The 23,257-nt window shown below is 47.0% G+C and overlaps 1 protein-coding gene across 3 annotated transcripts in view; it reads left to right on the top strand.

Annotated features, from left to right (window-relative positions):
• The window catches only part of brsk2a (BR serine/threonine kinase 2a), a 116,883-nt gene that overhangs the window by 90,581 nt on the left and 3,045 nt on the right, over positions 1 to 23,257 (top strand). For all 3 annotated transcript variants that reach the window (XM_041071115.2, XM_055509822.1, XM_029154989.3), the window contains exons 6-18: positions 2,875 to 2,908; positions 2,985 to 3,053; positions 4,371 to 4,517; positions 6,811 to 6,842; positions 8,073 to 8,237; positions 9,340 to 9,437; positions 10,115 to 10,265; positions 16,204 to 16,264; positions 18,050 to 18,257; positions 18,352 to 18,400; positions 19,353 to 19,476; positions 20,447 to 20,627; positions 21,563 to 21,652. In XM_041071115.2, the coding sequence (XP_040927049.1) occupies positions 2,875 to 2,908; positions 2,985 to 3,053; positions 4,371 to 4,517; positions 6,811 to 6,842; positions 8,073 to 8,237; positions 9,340 to 9,437; positions 10,115 to 10,265; positions 16,204 to 16,264; positions 18,050 to 18,257; positions 18,352 to 18,400; positions 19,353 to 19,476; positions 20,447 to 20,627; positions 21,563 to 21,652 (1,409 nt within the window). The remainder of the gene's footprint in view (positions 1 to 2,874; positions 2,909 to 2,984; positions 3,054 to 4,370; positions 4,518 to 6,810; positions 6,843 to 8,072; positions 8,238 to 9,339; positions 9,438 to 10,114; positions 10,266 to 16,203; positions 16,265 to 18,049; positions 18,258 to 18,351; positions 18,401 to 19,352; positions 19,477 to 20,446; positions 20,628 to 21,562; positions 21,653 to 23,257) is intronic.

The following is a 23,257-nucleotide window of genomic DNA, read 5'->3' on the forward strand; positions in this document are numbered from 1 at the left end:
GGTTGACTTTGTGATGCGGGGGTGGATAATGTCAATGACAACATGGATTAACAGGGAGATTTCCGGCCTGATGAGTTTCTGGAAGGCTGAAGTGAAATGTGATGTCTCATAGTAAAGCCGGTGGCCTTGATCAGCTGTTGCATCGTGGGTAAAGTTCAGGAAGTAAAGCACTTATCACGCGTCATAACTCACCTGACCTCTGTCACTATGCTGCATCTGGACCGGTCTTCGCCGTGGGTCTGGACTCTCGGGGTAAATCTTTTGGTTACACATGACTGTGCGTGCCGGCTCCGAGAGGCCCTGTGGCATCTGTCCCCTAGCTCAGCCCGGATTATAATCCCAAACCAGGCGGAGTCGCACAAACTTCTACACGCGATTCAGCACACGACAAACACACAGCGCTACTGAGGCTTAGCCCCGGCCCCTAAGACCCTTTGTCCTCTGCTTTTTGGGTTCTCTCTCTCTCTCTCTCTCTCTCTCTCTCTCTCTCTCTCTCTCTCTCTCTCTCTCTCTCTCTCCCTCTCCCTCTTTCTCTCTCACTCTCACTCTCACTCTCCCTCTCTATCTCTCTTTCTCTCACTCTCCCTCTGTAAAACAATCGCGTGCTCATGCTCATTCACGTGCTGGATGCCGTTGCGTAATCCCCCCAGCAGTGGCCCAGTGCCTGAGCTCTCGTGACTCATCGCTGGAGATCGAGTCAGCTGAGAGCGGCCTTCGTGGCTATGTGCAAATAAAAGGCACGAGGCTGAGTCACTCTGCCGCCACCATGACCACACTCCGGTGTCCCCTTTTCCTCGAAGGACTCACTGTACCCGTTTGACTCCTCTTCCGTCCCCTGCGTGCGCTCACCAAGCGCTAAGTGGAACCTGTTGCAGGTGGAACACACGCAGACGAGGACAGCATCTCCACGCGTGTCCCACGGAAATGTACGACCGCCGCAGACACATGTAAACGTCCCGCGCGCCGCGTTTGCCGTTATTGATTATTCGTGCACTTGTTACTGTCCCATCTCTAAGTGCACATATGACAGTTTTTAATTAAAGACATCTATCTGGGCCCCTCTCAGCAGCCAGCAGCCTGACACAAATGTATTCCATTTGCCACGGGTAATGGAGCTGAGTCAAGCCCCTCGCTCCAGGTAGAGATGGGGGAGCCTCGGAGCATATAAATAAATATATGCAGAGATATTACAGACGTATGGAAGAGCAGAGGCATTGACGAGCACGTCCAAATCTGGATGCACATCTATAACCTCTCTCGCCCGCTCTCTCTCTCTCTCTCTCTCTCTGGCTTCATAAACCCAGCTGCGAGTTCATCGATGCTTGGTGTTTGTTTAGTTCTGTTGCGCTGATTGATGAAAGGAAATTATCTTGTATGCAGTGAGGAGCCACACAAATTATGCCTGAAAAGATGAATTCATGAAAATCAGCTGCATTTCTCAATTTCACCGATGCTGCGTGACTCCCCCCATTCCTCGTATAGAAACTCATTTATCTCGAGGATATCGTAGCTCTCGACTCGATCCGTAGGAGACGCGCCGGTGGGTGGTTGAAATTCCCAATGTTTGCATGAACTGTTGGTCCAGGCTCATCCTCGGCGCGCGATTAGGCTCCTTCATTTCGAGGGCAGACTCTCGTGCATCTTCCCCCTCGCAGCAGCACCTTGCAACGCCGTCCTGTAATTTGTTGCCCTCACATTTCACATATTAATGATGGGAATTTCATTTTCTGCATTCTAGTCCATGAATTTGTGATGTTTCGCACCCGCTTCTACCTGATGTACATTAAAATGAACCTTATTTACACCTTTAATTAAAGGAGGCCAATAAACACAGCAGGTTTCCCCTGATGGAACAGGAGCAGACATTCGCTTCAAAGAGCTTGGCTCCCATTGTGAGAAATTAGCATATACTGTAGACTATAATGGCTGCCTGATTTAATTTAGTGCGCCAATATTGACAAATTAGGATTCAGTCCAAACATAAAGTTGAGATGCTGCATTTGAGGCTTCACCTTTTGCAAATAATAACTCTGCAGTAATTTGGCTGCAGCTGCGTCCTGCGCGCTGCGGCAGTCGCGAGGCGTAACTAGTGCAAATCTCGGGGCTCGTGTTTATATTTTCCTTCTTTGCTCATCTGCATAATGCACTATGACACTTGCAATCAGGAAGGACACATTAGCATAGGCTCGCGTTTGAACTCGCCGTGGCCGCGTTTGTTATCGGCCGGTCTTTTGACAGCCCAAGGAAGCCGGCGCCGTCACAGCTCGTATTCGTAAGTCCGCGAGACAACAGTGGAGCTAATGAGCGACATGTTTACAGCCCTTGGATAGACTCTCATTAGAGCCAAATATCCTACTATTAGATAAGATGGGGGGGGATGCAAGGCTCCTGGTTGGTTTTGTCTGCTGCTCCATGTGACAGACGCTGTTCTTGTTTAGTATTTTTTCATCCCCACTGACTATCGATGAGTGTGAGGCAGTCGTAAGATAATGAAGTGGAATTTCAAACTCTCCGAAGCGCCACCGTCTGCAGTCCCGCCGCTCGTCCGTAACCATTGGCTCGCGGAACAGCCGCCGTCGCCGGCTAGCGCCATAAATCTTAATACAATATTGACGTGTCAATCTAGTCATTGGGTTTACTGTCAGCCCGTCCAGGTGCTGTAAAGATTAGTGGCTCTGTTCGCTGTCTGCTGTGAGACGATGCCCTTGAGTGAGCAGGCGGGAAGACGCGCGAACACCCTGAGGATGTCGAAACTCCTGAAGCGCGTCTTGATCTGTGTTCACGAGACGCATTTACAGACGTGATGCCCTTGTCCCTGTTACTTCCCCCGTACAGTATGTTCTCTGTTTTACACGTTTTGTGTTTTGCCGACAGATCGCCACACTACGCGTGTCCAGAGGTCATCCGGGTGAGTCATCTTCATCAGATGTCATTACTTGCTTGTTGTTTAGCAGCAACGCTAACAAACATCCCCTTCTCCTTAGGGAGAGAAGTACGATGGAAGGAAAGCAGACGTCTGGAGCTGTGGGGTCATTCTTTTCGCCCTGTTGGTGGTGAGTGTCGTCCTGTTCTCAGCATCTGATGCAGACTGACGCTTCCTTCAAGGACGCACTCAGCCTGTTGACTTACGGTTTGACCCGGGCAGAGGCCTCGAACACAGACTCCGGCTTCAGGGAGTTTAATCCTAAATCCTACCACTTAGAAGGTCACAGGAAATAAATCTTCGCCAAAACACCCTGAAACGTATTGTTGCGCAACACCAGAGAATATAAAACGCAAGCGGGAATAGAAGCATCTCTTCATTCATTATCCTGTATTCACAGATAAAGCTGTTTCCATAATCAGGTCTATTCTCCAGCTGCATTATGTCTGTGGCTCCCCAGCTATGGAGCCCTGGAGCTTTGTTTCATCAACAGCTGTACTGTAGTTGCCACACACTCCTGCTCCATGAATAATTCATGTAGCCAAAGTGAAAGAAGAGAGCCCAAAATAAATACCAACGTTGACAGGGCAGTTAATGGCTACAGGCCCTGTGTATTTGTCTTTGTTGAGCTTTTCTCCATCCTGTTCTCTCCTATGTACATACAGTGAGTGTGTGGGGGGGGGGTACTTGTTGAGGACAATGTCCCCTCACTCCTCTAGTGCATAACAGTCTCATTATACCCATCGTTACTGTACTTTCCTGACTCCAACCAAAAGTTTTCTCCCACCGCTGTTCCCACGGCGACCGTCTTCCTCCCCTCTTCGTCCTGTTGTCTGGCTGCGGGAAAACAATTTGTCTGATTTTAGGGAGACGCTCGCGCTCCCCCGCAGTTAGGCTGCACTCTGATCATCTGTTACAACGAGCCCGGCCGCCTTTCTTCCCCTCCACCTCTCTCCATTTCTCAACCCCCCCCCCCCCCCCCCCCCCATCTCTCTCACCCGCTTCTTTTGTCTCTCCGCCTCCATCTTGTCCTTTGGTGGAGGTTGTCATTCATCAAGCAGCCACATCTGCGAGGTGTCAACTCACTCTGATAAATGACTCTGATGAGAGAATGCTAAATGAACGAGGTAAATGAGAAAAGCTAGGTAATTATTAGAGGAGCCCTGTTTTCAGCCTGCCCGCTGTTTATTATTTATTTTGAGAAGAACTCTCTTAATTGGGGAGTTCAACAAGTTGAAAAAGGAAAGTGATTAACACTCAAAGAGTGGTTCTGGTTCTTCTGGTGGCCTTGTTAGTCATTTATATTGTTTTGTTTCTTTTTTGATTGGGTGCTGTTCTAACACTGATATAAAAAAAAGTTCAAGCTGTTTCTTTCACCTACATTTTCACCACTTGCTGTAATGTCTCCTCCCTCGTCATCATGGCTCTGCCTTTTGTGTTTCTCCAGGGCGCGCTGCCGTTCGACGACGACAACCTGAGGAATCTGCTGGAGAAGGTGAAGTTGGGCGTATTTCACATGCCACATTTCATCCCTCCGGACTGTCAAAACCTCCTTCGTGGCATGATTGAAGTGGATGCCACCAAGAGATTAACGGTCAGTTCCATGAAAGCAAGCCAATCACAGCCGTGAGGTAAACCTTCACGCTACAATGACCCTTCAAACCCTAGCTTCTAGTCCAGCTTCAAAAAGAAATAATATTTAACTTGTGCCACTCATGCTGTTATTCTTCATGATGTGTTTTTATTCGACATGATGATATGAGGTACTCTTTGGAATTCATACATTCTTTGACTTAATAAGACCTGGGTTGTGTCTGTATTGAATATTTCATATTAGTAGTCCAACACAAGCTCTGTTATAATGAGGTTGTAGGAGCAGCAGAACATATTAATATGCCGTTTGAGGCGGCATCAGGCCTAGGTTACAGGAGGAAAGTCATTATTCTGCAAGAAAGTTTCAAGATGGTAGAGATGCACCTTGAGACCAAAGTATATAAATATATACTAGCTATATATGTTTGTCTCATGCCCAGTGTTTTGCTCAAGTGCCAAATTCAGGAGAGAAATAAATGCCTTTTGTGTACTCTGCACTGCTCAGTGTACTCATCTCATCGCATCCCATCCTACACAGCAGCTTATGATCACCTTGGACAAAGGTGGAGCTGGACAGAGGGAAAGGGTGAGTTAAGATCAGAGAGATGTGAAGGCACACGGAGTCAGGATAACAGAAAGGCATGGACAAAGGGAAATATAAATAATGAAAGTGGCCAGGGAAGTTACACTGCTCTTTGTACTTGTGCTGGATTTTAAATTCAGGCGACGCACAATGAAAGTGAGTTACTGTATCTGCACGTACGCACTTGACCTCAAAGGACAGGTCGAACTGAGACTTTCAAGGAAACGTCCCCTCGCTGAATGTCAAATACTCCTGGAATTAGAGGCGGTGGCCACACAGTAATGCAGTTATAATCTAGAAAGCCAATTCTTTTGATAAGGACCATTTTCCATAAAGATGCTGACGGCATCAAATCGATGTGCCAATCAAACCACGACTGTGTTTCAGTCTATTGTCACCTTCTATTAATTAGACTTTTCTTATTAGACCCACACAAGTACACACACAAAGCTAAGCCCTCCCCCTCAGACTGAGTAGGAGGGCACATATCCAGGCTTAAGGGGCTTAGCCCGGTGAAAGCCTTTCTCTTCATTTCCTGTCTGTGTAGTCAGGGCCCCAGAGGCAAATGGGACAACCACCTCGCTTCATCTCCGCTCTTCAAATCAACAGACACCCTGGAAAAATCGTGCTCCTCCTGATCCTCGTCTAATAAAGAGGATTGGATCAGGTATTATATTAAATAGTAGTCCGTCATAGAGACAGACAGACAGATGGAGGACCAAGTTTTTCTCAATAAAAGAAAAGTACGATTTGTGCCTAATTTAACCACACCAAATCAAATACCTTTTTACTTCTTCGTTGGTGTGACTAGCTGTTGGTATTCGCGCTGTCAGACTGATGTGATGCTGCATTTCAAACCGCATCCCTTTCACGCCGTCTCCGTGCTCCAGGCCTTCAATAAAGGCGTGAGTAGAGTCGGTCACCCACCGGCGTGCATCTGACAGGCAGGGGGATCTCTGTCAATACCGTGACCTCTGTGGAGGCAGACAGGAGTCACCTGCCGCCTGCTCTGCACCAAAGTGCAGACGGGAGAGGGTGAACACATGGAGACTTTGATGGAGATGTTCCCATGAATTAGCTCTGAGTAAGAGCTGCTATGAGGATCTCCTGTGGCTCCACAACTACAGTTAGAACAAATTAAGAAGTCCCAGCAGTGACATTGATCCTGTCCTTCCTCACAATGGGGAGATTTTATCACACATCTTCCTGTGCTGCCTAGAGGCTCTCTCTCTCTTTTTTTTTATTTGTTTGTCTTTGCTTGGTAAAATTATGATGTTGACAGAGTTGGTGACGAAGTGGCCACATTAAGAGCGGTTGTCTGGGTGAGTTAGGGAACCAGGAAGAGGATGATAATGGGAGATTCCCCTTGGAGCAGAGTGCTTGGCAGGGTCAGCAGAGTGTGAGCGGAAGATAACATTCTCTGTTTAGAGCTCGCTGGTGTTACCTCTCTTTCTCCTGGCTGCTCGCTCTTTCCACAATAAGGTTTTCCCCATCGGTGCTATTATTATTTGCAAGGTCTCATTATTTACTTCCATGATCCCTTCCATATTGTCCTGTTGTGTTTCGATTTAGCCAATAAGTTTAAGGCTTATTGAAACCTCACTGCAGAGGAATCTGTATACTTTGTTTTTATTTTTCAATTAATTTTCCCAATTTAAACACATTGTCGGGGTACTGACCTGCTGTTTCTTCTCTCTCATCATCATTGCAGTTAGAGCAGATCCAGAAGCACACGTGGTACATGTAAGTAATCCTCTCCTTTGCCTCTTCACACTCCCCACGCTCCTCTCTTAGTCTATTCTGCCGGGGCTGTAGGCCTCAGGGGGGCTACCGGATGATAAACGACTTTGAGTTTCAGCCATGTACACAAGTGTTTCGCTTTAGCAGGCGACGGCTCCGCTGGTGGGGATGTGGGGGTAAATTGGTAGCGCGTGGTAGGAGGATGTGCAGCATACGGTCGACTGAGCAGGAAACGGGACGGTACAAGCAGGGCCGTGGCGCAGGATGAACCTGTGTAACCTCAGGGTTCTCACCAGTTCACTTGTGAAGCAGAGTGTATGAACCCTTTCAAGACAAGAATGTGTGGTACAAGTAATAGTAAAATATGCATACGCCTGATTTAGTTTGTAAAAATTTATCTTGACCCTAATTACCATCACCATTATGAAGTGGATCCAAAAATGAATCACGGGTTGAGGTTCTGTTGTAACTAAAGATTGTGAAGACGGACAAGGATAAAATAAAGAAGAGCGACATCCATGTGACTAACTCCATGAATAAATGTATGAAGAACTAAATGAGATGATGGGGTTTAGTCTGACTAATGTGGTTGCCGCTATTGGCACCTTAATTTACAGTAGGTTATGACCTTTTAGTTTACAACAGTACATTATATTTAACAGCATAACAAACCCCAGGCACCATAAATAAGTGGGACCAACACCTGCGTAGACTATCTCAGCAAAACCGAACGTTTTAACCTTTTACAATACAAGGACAAAACAGACGTCTGAAATTCCTGAAGAAATGGTGTCAGTGTGGATTAACCTTTCCCATTAAACCCCAGAGGATCGATGCCTGCCTGCGAATTCCCTCGACACGAGGAGACAACAAAAATGAGACGGCTACGAGAGCTCCGAGCTCTGGATAATGAATAAACTAAGTTTGGAAGATGCGAGAAGGGGGTCGAGCAAAACAGCGTGACTCAGTGATCTGTCTGCATGTTTTGGAGCACGATGCCCTCTCCTCACCCACGATGCTTTGCACGTAAAATGACTAAACCTGGGTTGACTAAATGTGTTACTGTGAACGTTTCATAATGTGAACCAGGGTCGTGATGAGGCAAACGTTACGCCCCAGACGATTGCAGACACACACTGACATAACTCAAAACTGAAACGAGGTCTATAGGCTCTACGGTGATGTCACAGATCTACTGTATTCGGGTTTCTGACATCATCTTGGCTGTTCCAGAGGGGGAAAGAACGAACCAGAGCCGGAGCAGCCTGTGCCCAGGAAGGTGATGATCCGCAGCTTGCCCTCCGCAGACGACATGGACCCAGACGTGCTGGACAGCATGCACTCCTTGGGCTGCTTCCGAGACAAAAACAAGCTGCTGAAAGACCTGCTTTCGGATGAGTGAGTGCATGGGGGGGGGGATAACTCAGGAATGGGAAGTTGGCAAGGAGGAGGGATAAAAAGTGACACGGCGCGTGGTGAAATAGGAGGTGGAATAAAAGCCCGGGAAGACGAGGAGGAGAGAGCAGGGCCGGGCCGTGATTGCATTAAAGGGCAGAGTGGGCTAGAATTGACAGATGGGTCTATGTTGCCTACACACTGACTTTGTTTTGCCCTGCACTTATAATATTATGTGAGGTTGTCACTTTATATGTGAGCAGCAATAGATTACCTTAATGTTATCACACACCACACGCACCTCTCGCCACCGGATGTGTCTCTGGCTTCGCCGTATGAAGGAGCTCCCTATAAATGTCGTGCTACCAGTGTCGGGGCCGTGCAACCTAGCGCTTCTGCGGACTTTCACAAACATTTTTATTGCGTGCACATGGAGCTAAGCTTCTTTCCGACCGCCTTTCTCTCAATTTTGTAAGTTCCCAGCACTTTTTTTTTAATATTAAACGAGCCAATTCTCGATCGCTCCCCCCTCTCCCCCATGCCTCCTTCTCTCCCGGGAGCGTCCTGTAATAGTGCTGGACTGGAGAGGAAAATCTGCGATCTCTTCCTCCCCTCCCCTATTTCATTTTAGCTGAAGTTGCAGGTCCTTGTCTCTTTGCCTCCTACTGCTTTCCAATCTGTCTTTATTATGAAGGCCAATCCCTGGGCCTTTTGCATAGAGAGCGCTGGCCTGCAGGCTAAAGATATTAGGCTTCCTGATTTACTGGAGGGGAAAAGGGATGAACTCATAATGTTTTGATACTTTCATAAACTTAACAGCAGAAAGTGTCTGTGGAGATGGGGTACGTCCTAAAAATATATGCAGAATATTAAATGATGACTTAATGATCTGTAAGACTAAAGTTTCCTGTTAATGATGTTTGACAATCAACCCAAAAAGATTAAAGGGTATTAATCATATAAGGCCTTGCGGACACGCTTATGCATTTATGTACAGTGTTTGAATCTGTTTCTGCTAATTTGATTAAATGCATGATTATGTCATTATCATTTAGTCACTTGCAATTTTCCAGATGTCTTCAGTCTTACTGTTCCTTTTGTGCAGTGACAACCAAGAAAAGATGATCTACTTCCTGTTGCTAGACCGTAAGGAGAGATACCCCAGTCAGGAGGACCAGAACCTCCCCCCTCGCAATGAGATTGGTGAGATTTAAAGGTTTAGATGCACAGTCCCTGAATATATGTGGCCTCTATTTGTCTGTTTACACACACAATCCAAGCCAAATTACACAGTGCGTACTGTGGGAGGGAACCCATGAGTGCTCCTAGCGTCTGAAGCATCGCAAGCGAATGGTAGCATTAGATTGTAGAAAAGGTTTTCTGCTTGTTGAAAACAGATGAGTCTCTCAATGAAGTAGCAGGGATAGAAAGTGTCAACAGGCCGTTGATTTTCCTATTTATTTTTTTTTCTGTCAGGCACAAGAACTTTATTTCAGATATTGTTTTTGCATTTCTGCAGTAGAACCCAGCGCAGATTTCCACCCATAGAAATCCTGAGCGCAAGCAAATGTGTTCTGCTGACTCCTGTGTTAGAGCTGTTTTCTGACAGGAGCACGGCAATAGGAGGAGTATTATGCATTAGTGTGTGTAGTCTGTGAGGAAGCCGTGTCTCACTGGAACGAAACGTTCAATATGATCGGCAAACACATACAGAGAGTAACATACAGTGAATATAATTTGTTATACTTAATGTTTGTGTGTGTGTGTGTGTGTGTGTGTGTGTGTGTGTGTGTGTGTGTGTGTGTGTGTGTGTGTGTGTGTGTGTGTGTGTGTGTGTGTGTGTGTGTGTGTGTGTGTGTGTGTGTGTGTGTTTTGCTCAGATCCTCCAAGGAAGCGGGTGGACTCCCCCATGTTGAACCGTCACGGCAAGAGGAGACCGGAGAGGAAGTCCATGGAAGTCCTCAGCGTCACAGACGGAGGTTCACCCGTACCGGCCAGGAGAGCAATAGACATGACACAGCACGGACAACGGTAGGAAACAAATCAATACTGCCTTCAATAGTGTGAGCTGTGTGTAGTCTGTGAGTGTGTGTGGAGGATCCAGCCCAGTAGTGGTTCCCAGCCTGGTCCTAGTGTCAGCGGGCTCCGTTGTAGACAAACAGAAGACTGACTCTGCTCACTTTGTCTCCTGTCTCACTGTAGTAAATCAGTGTACAGTAAAAGCTTGGATATTCCCGACGCCAGTACAAAATGCAACAAAGGAGAAAGGTATTCGCCTGCCTATCGCGCCTCCTGCTTTCACCTCCTCTTGCTTCAGCCTCCTCTTCCTAGGTATAGATGATGCAGCGGAGCTTCGGTACGTGTGCGGCACGTTTTAGAGGTCGGTCTAAGAACCGGTTCCTGGGTTACTGGGTGGCACTTCCTGAATTTCCCTAATTAATTAAATTTCCACATCGAGGGCATTTACCATTCAACAATCTTCATATCTACAACCCATTTTTCCGCCGTTAGCTCAATTACCTCGTCTTTTCATAATCTGAGCGCGCTGATAATCACTTTCTTCCGTGCTCTGCCCCACTTTCTTCCCATGCGGAGCGTTTCACCGCTCCTCCACTTCCGAAATGCTCGAGTCAGGCCAGAACCACACCCCCGCGAGGCACGTTGGACTGATTTTAAAATCTATTTCCCCGTCTTTTTCGACAACCAATATCACGCCCCCCGTTTCCGCTCAGAGCCGGTGTAACGTGACAGCGGGAAAGATTGAATCAGAGGGGGTGATAACCTGATCTGCCTAATGATAGGGAGATTGGCTGAGTGCTGGAAAAGGCTTCTAGAGGTATAGGACATAAAATAAATGCAGAGCGAGCGAGTGCACATAATATGTAGATAGAAAATACAGTTGCACTGTTGAATATTCCTCCAAATGTCAGTTAAATTAATCTCTCCTCCACAACAAAATATCACAAGCGTGTTCCCCTTTAATTTCATCCGCTTCAACCAAGTTTTCCAAGCGGTTTCGAGCTCCCACCTCCAAAACACTTCTCCCTAATTCTTTCTGTCCTCTGGTGCCTCTGACTCTCGGTTTAAGATTCATCTTCTTGTGTTTCATCGCCTCTGCTTCGCGCCTTCATCCCTTCAGGCGATCCAAGTCTTATCTCTTCTTTATTTAAAGGTTGCGTTCGTTTCGAAGCAGCCTCTTTCTGCCCTTCACTCTGACTCATACGTTTCAGTCAAGTGGAGAATTCCAAAGTAGGCCAGCGATGGTTCGGCGACTTTATCCAGCGTTAATGACGACGTCGTGTTTCATACCTACCGCAATGAATGACGCATTTCGTAAAGGACATGAGTGTTATGTTTATAATGGCGTTATGACGGCAGCCACAATCATTCAAAAGCTCCCCTGCATCTTTTCCTCATGCGCCTTAAAATCTGTGTTGTTCCTACCATATCACCTGAATCTCTCCCAGAATCCTCCTCCTCCTCAGTCGAGTCTTCCATTGCTCTCTCCTGCAGCCTCTTGTTTGCAGCTGACCTTCATTTCCAACCGCAACCCTTCCACCCCTTCACCCCCGCTCCCCCTCTTAGTATGGAATTGCTATGCTAATGTGCAAATGCTGCTAGTTTTTCTCTGTCTGCCTCCCTATCAGCTCCCTATGGGGGGGGGGGGGGGGCAACAAGACCCTCCGCCTTCAAATCAATTTGAATCTCACTCGCTCATACACATCTCTTTTCCTCCCTGTGCAATTCACAGCTCTCCAGCTGATCACTGGGGGAAAGGGTGCTGGTAACAAACTCTTAGTGGATGTTTTTCCCCCATTTCTTTAATCGCTGTTTGCTCATGTGCTTGCTCGGGGGTGTGTATATACAGTAGACAATGGTGTTGGGGAACCGCGTGCGCAGCCAAACAGCATCCGAAAACCCGCCCGACTTTCTCTGAACCTAACCTTATCTTTTCCCCACAGCAAACTTTTGTAGACGGCACAGAAGATCCATAGAACTTCAGATCACAGGGTGTCAGAGAAAGGACTGACTTTGAAACGTGTTTTGACAGGATACAGAACCACCAGCGTACAAGGGGAGGAAGACGCGAGGGGGGAAACAGTTTTATCTAAAATTACATGAGGAAAATGCATGAACCTCGGTGCTTATCCATCACTTTGCCTCCCGCATTTCATGTTTGCAGTTGCCATCTGAGTGGTTGTCCGGGCTACGTCTGCATACGTGCTACTGGTGATTTCACTGTTCCTTGAAGTATAATTAAATAGATTCGGGATAAAGTTTGCCAAAATACACGCGAGGACGTCTGACTTCCCGTTTTTAATCTTTATACCCAACAGCATCTTAAGAACATTTAAAGTCAAAACTCCACGCACAAGAATCCCACTGATTCAATTTTAAATCTTAAGACGCCAGGAGAAATGAGGGGAGGTTAATGATATGTAAATGAAATATAGAAAAGTGTTGCAGCGTGAAGAAGCTTCTACAGATCTGCTCTCGTTGCGTCATGCAGTTTAAGTGTTGGGGTTATTTGGAGCACCGCACGTCTGGATCTCGCCCTAATTATTGACTTATTATTGAATTTATTTAAGAGGCACAAACGAGCCCAAATGACACACCTCTAACACACAACAGGCGCTGCAGGCACTCGATTTAGAAGTTTGAGGAGCTCAGCTGTGAATATTAATGCAGTCCTCGGAGAGTTGGCGCAGCTCAGGGTAGGAAGTTAATTTAAACGTTGTTTGATTTATGTGATTACCTACTCGACGTCGAGGAACTTCGCTGGCAGGACAAAGTCAATGCGATGGAGAGAAAAAGGAAAAAGGAGACTTTCCGTTGGTTGCCTTGAATCCAGCTATCGCAGCATTCGCACTGGGTTTTTGGCTTTGGCGTCGTATTTTGTTTCCCACACGCCATGTTTCATTTAGCTTCACTTTTGTTTTGTTTCGGTCCATGGCCTCATCCCAGCATCTCTTGTGCTCGTTCCGTCGTCTGCAGCCCAACATAACACACTAGGGGGGTTTGGCCAGGTCTCTGACATAGCTGGTGGTCGTACGCTAAGCTCCAAATTAGCCTTATGGGAAATCTTTGATTAAAAGGTCATAAATAGTGGAATAATTACATGTACCTCTTTTACATTCAGTCCCCCCAACAGTCTTTTCTAGCTCTTCCCTCGGCCCTTTTTCGGCTTTTTATCTGCCATGGGTTCAGATTGGGACATCTGTCACTATCTTCTGCTTGTTTGGCCATCACCTGGTTGTGGCGTTCCATGTCTGCTGGCATCGTGCTGCTACATGTTGGACTGTCTCCAGCTTGGTGTGGTACAGTAGATCCCAGCCCCTATCAATCATGCACTCAGGTTGTTCCAGTGCCCCTGTGATCACTGCTCAGTGTTGTCCGTTTGGTCACTCTTTGGGTCCTCTTGTCTTGTTTTGACACATGCTGTTCTTTCCCTTTGTGTTTCTCCTGATTCTGCTTCTTGAAGTACTAAATATGTCACCGGTGCCCGATTGAGGGTATCATGAGATGGAGCAGTGGCTGCTCTAATAGCAGATGGTATTTTGCTCCTGTTTGTACCAGTAGGCTTCACTCATACACTAAGCCATCATCTAAGAGGACCTTCCATTTTTCTAAGGCTGCTGATGTACTGTTATCTTTTTTTAATCTCTAAGCTTAGATGGTATCATGCTGTAGTCCAGAGCTGCTCAGTTCTTCAATTTAAGACCTTTTTTGTGAATGTCTGCCATTGTGATGTTAACCTTATCCTATTTAGATACAGTAGTCTGGTCTGCTCTTACTGTAGCTCCACTGGCCACCAGGCATTGTTGTTATTTGATGCCTCCATCTCACACACTGAGTTTCCAGTATTGCTCAGCCTTCAGCTTTGGTGGGTCTACTCTCATGTTATTACCCCACCACTGAGATTACACCGTGGATGATTCAGTGGAGAACATCTTGTTTATTCTCCTGGCTTTTATGCGTCTGGATTATCTCTGGAGGCAGCTACCCAAGGCTATGAGCCTCACTGTGTTTCTAAGGTCTAAGTTATAGACAGGTTTTCATAGGTTGGATCTTCATTATACCTTTCTGCCGTTCCAATAACTGTCTAACCTCCCTTTCATTGATCTTGGCCTCTAACCTTTCTTCTCCACAGAGGATACCGCTCCTCCATCTTGTATTCCAACATTTATGTATATCACCACAGCTGCAGTACTTGTACACAGTGTCTGTGTATATACATATGGAGATACTGGGAAAAAAACTTAAGGGTTCATACTAATCTATAATATATTGTGGATGGACAGGAAGGTTTTAAGTTTTTGCCATGTATAGTATCTGTTTTATATGGTTATAGACATATATGATAACTCCCTGCATCGATAAATGCTAGAGATAAGTGGTGTACTGCACAAGTACATGTCTGTTTGACATGATAAATTACTAGCTGGTTGTGCACACTGTTCAGTGTAAATACACAATAATATGTCACCTTTCTTCAGCAAGGGTGAGTGTGTGACAGTCCATTACCGTGCAGCATAACCATCTGTAACACTGATTTTACAGACCCGCCGGTGCAACACTAACAGATGCAGAGTGCCTCTAACAATATGCTCATAATGGCCCGAGGATGCAGCGCGTCGGTACATTCGCTGCCACGCTACAGTACGTGTGCGCAGGCGACTCGGGATGCGTCTCTGTGGACCACAGGACTTCGATGCTAAATGATAGCAACTGTCTGGTCAGCCGCTCTCTGGAGCTGGAAATCCTAGCCAACGTGGTCACATCGCCTACTTATGAGTGCTGGAGTGTGTTCAATAAATCCACTGTGGGAAGGGGCAGAGGGAGAGTTACAAAAATAGTGTGAGAGTGGGTGTTTCTATACTTTTGTCTCTCTGGTGGTGTTGTTAATGTACGTGTAGCTTCTATTCTGTTTGTGTGTGTGTGTGTGTGTGTGTGTGTGTGTGTGTGGCTTTCTTGAGTAAAAGCCCAGCTTTAGTATCAGCTTTGTGTTTAGGTGGTTGTCAAATATCGGTGGGGGCAGGTGACTAATCCTAGATTTGTCCTATTGCATTCACAGTGTTGATACAGATGGTACACACAGGTTCTGTCTGTGCTTGAACGCCTCTGTGGGGCTCCTCCAGCCTCAGAAGCGAGCATCCGTCTCCATTAGTCCATCCGTCCCTGCCACGCTTCATTCTTCCACCCCTTCCTCATTTTACCCTCACATTAGTCTGTGACATCTCACTCTTCGGAGGAAAAAAAGTACAAAACAGTGGTTATCTCTTTGTTGCCGGTGCAAACAGACACAGTCCTGACCGCACGTTCACATATGCGCTGATGCTAAAATGGAGGGAGAAAGAGAACGGGCGAAGGGGGGGGGGGGGTATTATTAGATTGAATGACAAAAAGGAACAGTGTTGTGACAGTGAGCAGCTGGTGTTTCCGAGTGTTGACAGGCGCCGTGTTTGTGCGCGCACGGACGTGTGTGTGTGCGCACTTGATGGAGACAGATTGTCCTGTGATTGTTCATTTCTGAGCAGGGCTTCGCTCATAGGGGTTATTGACGGCATCTGCGGGGGGAAAAGAAAAACATGACAAATGGCACTCAACCAAATGTCCCACTTCATTTCCTCCCCCTCCAGATATTTCCTACTGATCCAATGCAAAGGCCTGAAAAGTCATTGTGTCTTGGGCGGAAGGCTGGTCTGTTCAAAGCAGCCGCAGGTGAAGCTGCAGTCACACGAACGCGGCACGTGGAGTCGGTGCTACTGCGCCGTAGCCCCCTCAGCCAAACCCCCCCCCACCCCTTCGCCGTGTTCGCTGCCTGTGTGCTTGGTATGACAGTAGCATATGCTGTAGTGCGTTCCATGTGTAGGCGCCACCCCGGCTCCGCCTGCAGCACTCAGCGAAACACGCACAGGACACGCAGATTAAAACATCGCACACGTGTCTTTGTGTCTCGGTGTCGCAGGTCGCGGTCCATCAGCGGCGCCTCGTCTGGCCTCTCCACCAGCCCCCTCAGCAGCCCACGGGTAAGTCACAACCCTCAGATCATTTTCGAGCACAGGCGACCGGGCATCAAGTTGTTCACCTTCAGACACTATTCACGCTTCCATCCTGGTGCTTTTTAAAACAAAACAGCTGCTACACCTGCTACAGCTGGTACATCGCAGGTTCCTCTGACCTTTAACAAAACTCAGCTCCTACTGGGAAAGTAATAGACATGCATTACTCTGCAAATATAATATTCTACTTTTCACTTTATTATCAGTGGGAGCTTTACTTTATTTTTGAGCTCTTTGAGTTCTGACTTTGACGGAGCAGGAATCCGCTATGGTAATCTCTTTATACCTTGTCTTGGATCAGGCTTTAAATGAGTTATCGCTGTGTCCATTTAGTTTGGATCCTTCTGTTAACTCCAAGTACGGCATACAGATGAGCACACACTGAGGCTGCCCCCCCCCCCAAGCCTTTCCTTCCCGATCCGTCTCCTGTTTTCTGTGGCCTGAGCTCGGAGAATGCTTCAGGAAATCCCACTTCCCCCACTCGTTGCTGGAGAGCTTGTGGTAAACCTTTCCAGCTGACTAACTTGAGAAGGCTTGAGATTAGCCAGGATCCTAAGACGAGCTCTGTGAGCCACACAGGTTCCCTCAGCCTGATCTGAAAGGGAAATTGATTTCTCAGACCTAGCCAAAGCCCGGATTGTGCTCTCAGCAAGACAATCCGCGTGGGGTCATTTTCTCAGATTTGTCGGAGAAAAGTAAAAGTGTCCACGGAATGAAGTGCGCCATTATGGCTGCAATTTTACCATCACAAATTGAACAGATCAATAAACCCCTCTGGAAATTGGAAATTTCACAGCAGAGATAACTCCAGTGATGTTCCTCGTGCTAGCTGCCTCTTGTCTCTCACATCTGTCTGCGTCTGTTTGCGTTAGTCTAGCAGAGCCGTGCATGAAGTCCTAATTTTTATGTCTTTTGTTTGAACTTTAAATTGTGTGTACTGCTTGCGGTTCCCTTCTCATTCTTGTTTTGTTTTATTTTGACACGACTTAATTGTCTAACAGCATGTTTGTTTTCTTTCTTTTCTTTGCAATGCCTCCATCTTTCCCGTGTATGTGCACCTCTCGCTGGTTGCTCTCCTTGATGCTTTTCCATTCCGTTCCCTTTACGTTTTGTTTGCTTGCATGTGGTCTCCACCCACTCCTGCTCTCGGCTGTGTTGCACCACCTGTCGTCGAATTGTGTCCTCTAATTCCAGCCTGTCAGAAAGTTTGGTGTACCCCCTCAGTCCCCAGACTTTACGCAGTCCCCTAACACCAGCCCCTGCCCGTCCCCTGACCCCCTCCCTACTCGCTCAGGTCCCCGCATATCCACTCCCAACTCCCTCACTCCAAACTGCGAGCCCTTGCCGGCAGATCTCAACAAGACCCAGACGCTTCCTGCCAAGCCCAGAGTTGTACCAAAGCCGCTACAAGCCACGCGATCCAACCCATTGCCTGAAACCTCCCCAGATCCAGCGTCGTCAGCCAAATCAGAGCCCTCCACTCCCTGCCAGCTCCCACTGCAGCCACCGTCTGCCTCAATGCCCCCCACCCCCACGTCTCCATCCTCCCCTTTCTCCCCGTCTCCTATCCCCAGTGCTTCCATCTCAAACAGTCCTCAGGTGCGGCGCTCCCATTTCGCTGCCAACCCCCAGCTCTCTGTGCCGTTCTGTCCGGTGATGCCCATATCCCCCATCAGGCTGCACCACTTTCACCCTGTGGCGCCCGTGCCTTCATTCACTGACCACGCACCCAAATGTATTCCCATTATACAGGTTACCCCTCACCCCTCCCCTCGAGGTAGCCCGCTCCCTACTCCAAAGGGCACTCCGGTGCACACCCCCAAGGATAGCCCCTCTGGGACACCCACCCCGACGCCGCCGCCAAGTCCGTCCATTGGGGGCATGCCATGGAGGACGCGCCTCAATTCTATCAAGAACAGCTTCCTGGGCTCGCCGCGCTTCCACCGCAGGAAACTACAAGGTAATAGCATTATAATTTCACTGCACCACTAGTGTGATCTCGTTGTTTCTGTATGCTGATTTAACACCTCTGACCCTTGAACGTGTTGTCATAGTACCCACACAAGAGGAGATGTCCAGCCTCACACCAGAGTCTTCCCCAGAGTAAGTGGACTACTAATAACTATTCATACACTGTCTGCCCCAGAGTCATTGGCCCAGGTTTGCTCTTTAAACCATGGTGCTTTGGAAAGGATTACACCCATGAATGTTTTGCTAGATGAGTCTCTTATAATGACCTCAGGTCTGCTCTGGTTTGCCGAGGCAGCGCTGTAGCAGCAGGTAGTCGATTGGTTACAAGGGGGAAGGGGGGGAGGTAGCCAGTGTAATGTTGCTGAAGTCCCAGGGGCCTGATAACTCAAGGTTGGCCTAGATATGCCTGTTTGGTTAGTTGGCTTGATGACTGTTGGCCATTTTTACCTGGCTGGTAAGAACATTGTAGCTGGAAGGGGTTGGAGAGTTGGCTTAGATACATCTTCTTAGCTGGCTTTGGATCGTTGACGTACACAGTCACACACCAGATTACATCTGGTGTGTGACTGTGTATATTTATGTATATGTATAATGTATATTTATTTATTTAAAAAAGGGAATTGTTGAGTGTCTCCTTTTGCTACAAACTCATCAACATATTTAAGAATCTTAATAAATATTTATGTCAGGAAGCAGGAGTCCATATGGCTTATTAGAGTGTGCAGATAGACCTGGTCTGGGGCCAGTAGTGAATTCATTTACCTTTGCCCCTCTGGACCCTCAGCCGTCCTCACAGAGAGGCTCTCTCACTCACAGATGAACATACATTTACACATGCCCAGTTTCCCAGAAGGAAAGTTTTTTTCCTATAGTTTCATTTTGATGACCTGAAGGTAGTTTCTATTCAAGAAACAGAAGGTGCTGCTGCACTTCTCTCTGTGTTTTCATAGAGACAAATTTATGGATGTGTGGCTGAAACACAGGTTATAAGGAGACAAATGTTGTGTGCCAACCTTGAAAAGCAGTTGATAATCTGTTTCTTCTTCTCCTTTCTTGCTTTTCTGTTTTTCGTCTTTTCCCACAGACTTGCCAAAAAATCCTGGTTCGGTAACTTCATCAACCTGGAAAAAGAGGAGCAGATCTTCATTGTCATCCGAGACAAACCTCTCAGTTCCATCAAGGCAGACATTGTTCAAGCCTTCCTCTCGGTACACACTCCAATTCCGTGTTTAATCCCTTTCGATTTCTCCTCCCTCCTCGTCTCGTGACACCTCTCCAATCGGTGCCCACACTTTTCGGCACTCTCTCCGTTCTAGGAGTAGCATTAGCACCGTACATATTGCCTTTTCTCTGAGTGTTTGCCAACATGCCTCTGATTCATGTAGCAATTCGGTAAACTGCTAGCGCTGTGCTTCTATTTTCCCCGTGAATGCAGACTCTCTTGAGGTCAATAGGAAATCAGCAGAGAGCATTTGTTATTAGCATATAGACGCTTTGACCTCAATCCCAAATATTGAGCGCGTGTGTGTGTGTGTGTGTGTGCGCGCATATGTAAATTTGAGAGTGTGAGGAATTGAGAAATGTGTAGATTGTTTATTAATGCTGAAGACGTACACAAGCAGGCAACATTTTCTCGAGGAGCACATACATTCAGCAGCGGTAGTTGATATTCAGGGTAAATAATTGAACAGGGCCGATCCTTACCCCGGTCACATTTAACAAAGTCTGCGTAAATGCAGACTGCGCTGGTGTCAAACCTGTATCCTGGAGCTAGCTATTTTATCCTGAGCTGTGCTAGGCCGGTATTCCGGACAGGAGATCGGCACCTGAATCAGTGGAATTACACCTCTCGGCACACTCGGATTAATGGAATGCCAAACCTTCTGCAGCGCTTTAGGGAAACGGGACAATTCGACGAGCTCACCTGGTCATTGGGCGTACAAATTCGTTTTAGGTGGGAGCATGCAATGCTGTTGGATGACTCAAGATTACATTAAGTGAAGTCTCCCTGGCATGCATGGCTTCTCCCTGAGGCATTCAGGCAGTAGGGAGAAAATTAAACATCAATGTTCCGTATGTATTATCCTCTTACTCACAACATGTTTGCCATGGATTTTTCTTTCCTACCTTTGTCTCTCTCTCTCTCTCTCTCTCTCTCTCTCTCTCTCTCTCTCTCAGATCCCCAGCCTGAGCCACAGCGTGATCTCCCAGACCAGCTTCCGAGCAGAGTACAAGTCCACGGCCGGCCCCACAGTCTTCCAGAAGCCGGTCAAGTTTCAGGTGGACATCACCTATACGGAGAGCACAGCCGCTACCAAGGAGAACGGCATCTACTCGGTCACCTTCACCCTGCTCTCAGGTCAGAAGACAAGACGGTAGCCATTAGCATTAGCAGGAGACGTGAAATTCAAGTCCCATGATAGATAAATCAAGTTACATCATCTCTTCAAGAGGCCGATTAAGGGCAATTCTCACACTTGCTAACATGCTAATCGTGTATCTCACAGGGGCAGGGAGGACTCAGTAAAAATCTTTATTAGTTAGTGCCTTAGTGTTTGATCAAAGATGGGGATAGGGGTTTTATGTCATGATCTCCTCAGGGTCAAGATCTGGGAAAACTGGAAATCACAAATGAGGGGTGCTGTCATGTTTACACTGGTTTGCCATAAAATAACATAACAATAGCATTACTGCCACTCTTCATAGGCGAGTGTTAAACTTTCTGCCGAGAAGAATGACTTCCTAAGGTTTTCTCAAAGTTCCTGCATTTTCAATAATGCATTATCATAAATGCTTGATAGGATTTCTTCCTTTTTCCGGAGCTCCCCGAGTGTAACGAGATGAGGTCTGGCTATGCAAGATTACATACGATGTAATCATGCATACAGGCTTAGTCTCTAAAAACACATGTACATGCTTTCTTTCACCGCTTGCTTTCTCTCTCTCACACACACACACACACACACACACACAACACACACACACACACACACACACACACACACACACACACACACACACACACACACACACACTGTTGGGGGGGGGCATTTGAGCTGAATGGGGTGTAATAGCAGCTGTTTGCCGCCTGCTGGTTCTTCCATGTCACTGACCATATAGTGTACACAACAGGTAGAGCGTGGGAGCTCACAGTAGCACTCCTCTCTGGCCCCCATTTATCATCTCAGGCTCCGTGCAGCCCTTCTAGCTCACATCCCTCCCCGTTTGTGCCTCTTGTCTCTGTTTTTTCCTGCATTAACGCTTTCTTTACCTGTTTTCCTGTTTACTGTTCAGGGCCGAGCCGGCGCTTTAAGAGAGTAGTGGAGACGATCCAGAGCCAGTTGTTAAGCACACACGATCAGCCCGGGGTCCAACAGCTGTCCGGTAAGTAGGAACTCTTAAAGGAACGACAAAGATCCTCGTCACCCTTGACCCATCGCCACATCCGCTCATCCCACGCCCCCCACCCCCAACCGAACCACCTTCACCGCTGAAGCTAGGCTAGATCCCGTGCCCCCCTCCCATGCTTCCAAGTCCCTGAGCCACTTTGGGCTTCTGGGAACAGCTTCCTTTGCATGCTGGCGCCTCGCTGCCATGAAAGCACGGGAGTTGCTCTCAAGCTCTGACTGCGGGTCAAATGTTGTCTCGTTGCCCTGGCAGTGAAGATTAGAGTAGAGGTGGAGAGAGCTGATTCACATTCTGTTACTCCTGCTTCCAAGACCGATCGTCTGAGCCAGTCACCATGGAAACACCACAGCACCTCAACACACTCCCACAATGCACTGCACTGCACAGCAACAACACACCTGGCTCTCCTGCTCTTTTTCCTAACTGTATATCTCTGTGTGGTGGAACTCCTGCCCCCTATTCCTCTGTCCACCCGTCCTCTCGCTCCGCTAAATGCCCAGTGTACTGTGGATGCAGAACATCTTAGGTGACCTTAATCACCAACTGAGCATTCACCCCCTTTCTTACTGACATTAACCTTGAGTTGATGCAGATTCACTGTCCGGACATCTGTCCTAATTCTCCTAAACATTTAGTCTGGATGATGAAGGAATAAACGAAGGGAGACACAGTGATTCCACCCCTCCTATTCTGCTCTCAGCATGGCTTTCCCTGTGAATCACTGCTCTGATTGTGTCGCCATCCTCTTGACAACAGCTCCCCCTGCTGGTCCAGCTGGAAACCAACAGCCTGAATAAAACCCTTTATTCGGGAGGTGCGCTGTTTTCACTGGATGTCAGTTCTATCCTATTCTTAAATTGTGCTCGTTGTGTGTGTGTGTTTCCATCCTTATTCTTTTAAAAATCATTCCTAATTCAATGTTAAATACCGGTTATCCAACCGATAATTAGTCATTTAGCTTCCTGTTCATCGCTTAGTGTTGCTGTGATTCGTATCACTGCAGTATGACTTTTGTGCAGCATTATTTTCACTAACACTTAGAAATAAACAGCAGTCATGACAGCTGTTGCGTTATTTAACAGCCTGTTATTGTTGCTGTGCCTCAGTAACTTTACCAATTATTTCTGATCTGTTATATTGCCGAGCTGATTAACAGACTGAGGGGTAGGAAGGGTAAAATTACAATCATTTACATTAGATTAGGATTTAATGACTGCGTTGTGGGTTGTCTGTGAAGCAGAGATGATGTGAGAGTAGAACCCATGAAGCTGCATGTAATGGACGTGAAGAACAAACCTTCTCCTTCACTGGTTTATTTTCATTTCAACATTATTTTTTAGTTACTATGTCCTGGGTGGAGCTCACGCTTAACAGTCACTCAGTCTTTGGAGTTAAAACTTTAGATGTCTTAAATACTAATGTAAATTGTTGAAAATATGAAAACCACCAATATACTCATATTGTCAGAATATTTAGCATATTCACTCCTTGTTTTACAGCAGTAGAACCTAGGCCTTTTGAGCTTTGTCTTGACTCTCCAAACGTTCTCATTATCTCTCCATCATCTTTGCTGCTTCTGGC

The sequence above is a fragment of the Betta splendens genome, chromosome 6 (genome assembly GCF_900634795.4).
Source record: "Betta splendens chromosome 6, fBetSpl5.4, whole genome shotgun sequence".
Lineage (NCBI taxonomy): Eukaryota > Metazoa > Chordata > Actinopteri > Anabantiformes > Osphronemidae > Betta > Betta splendens.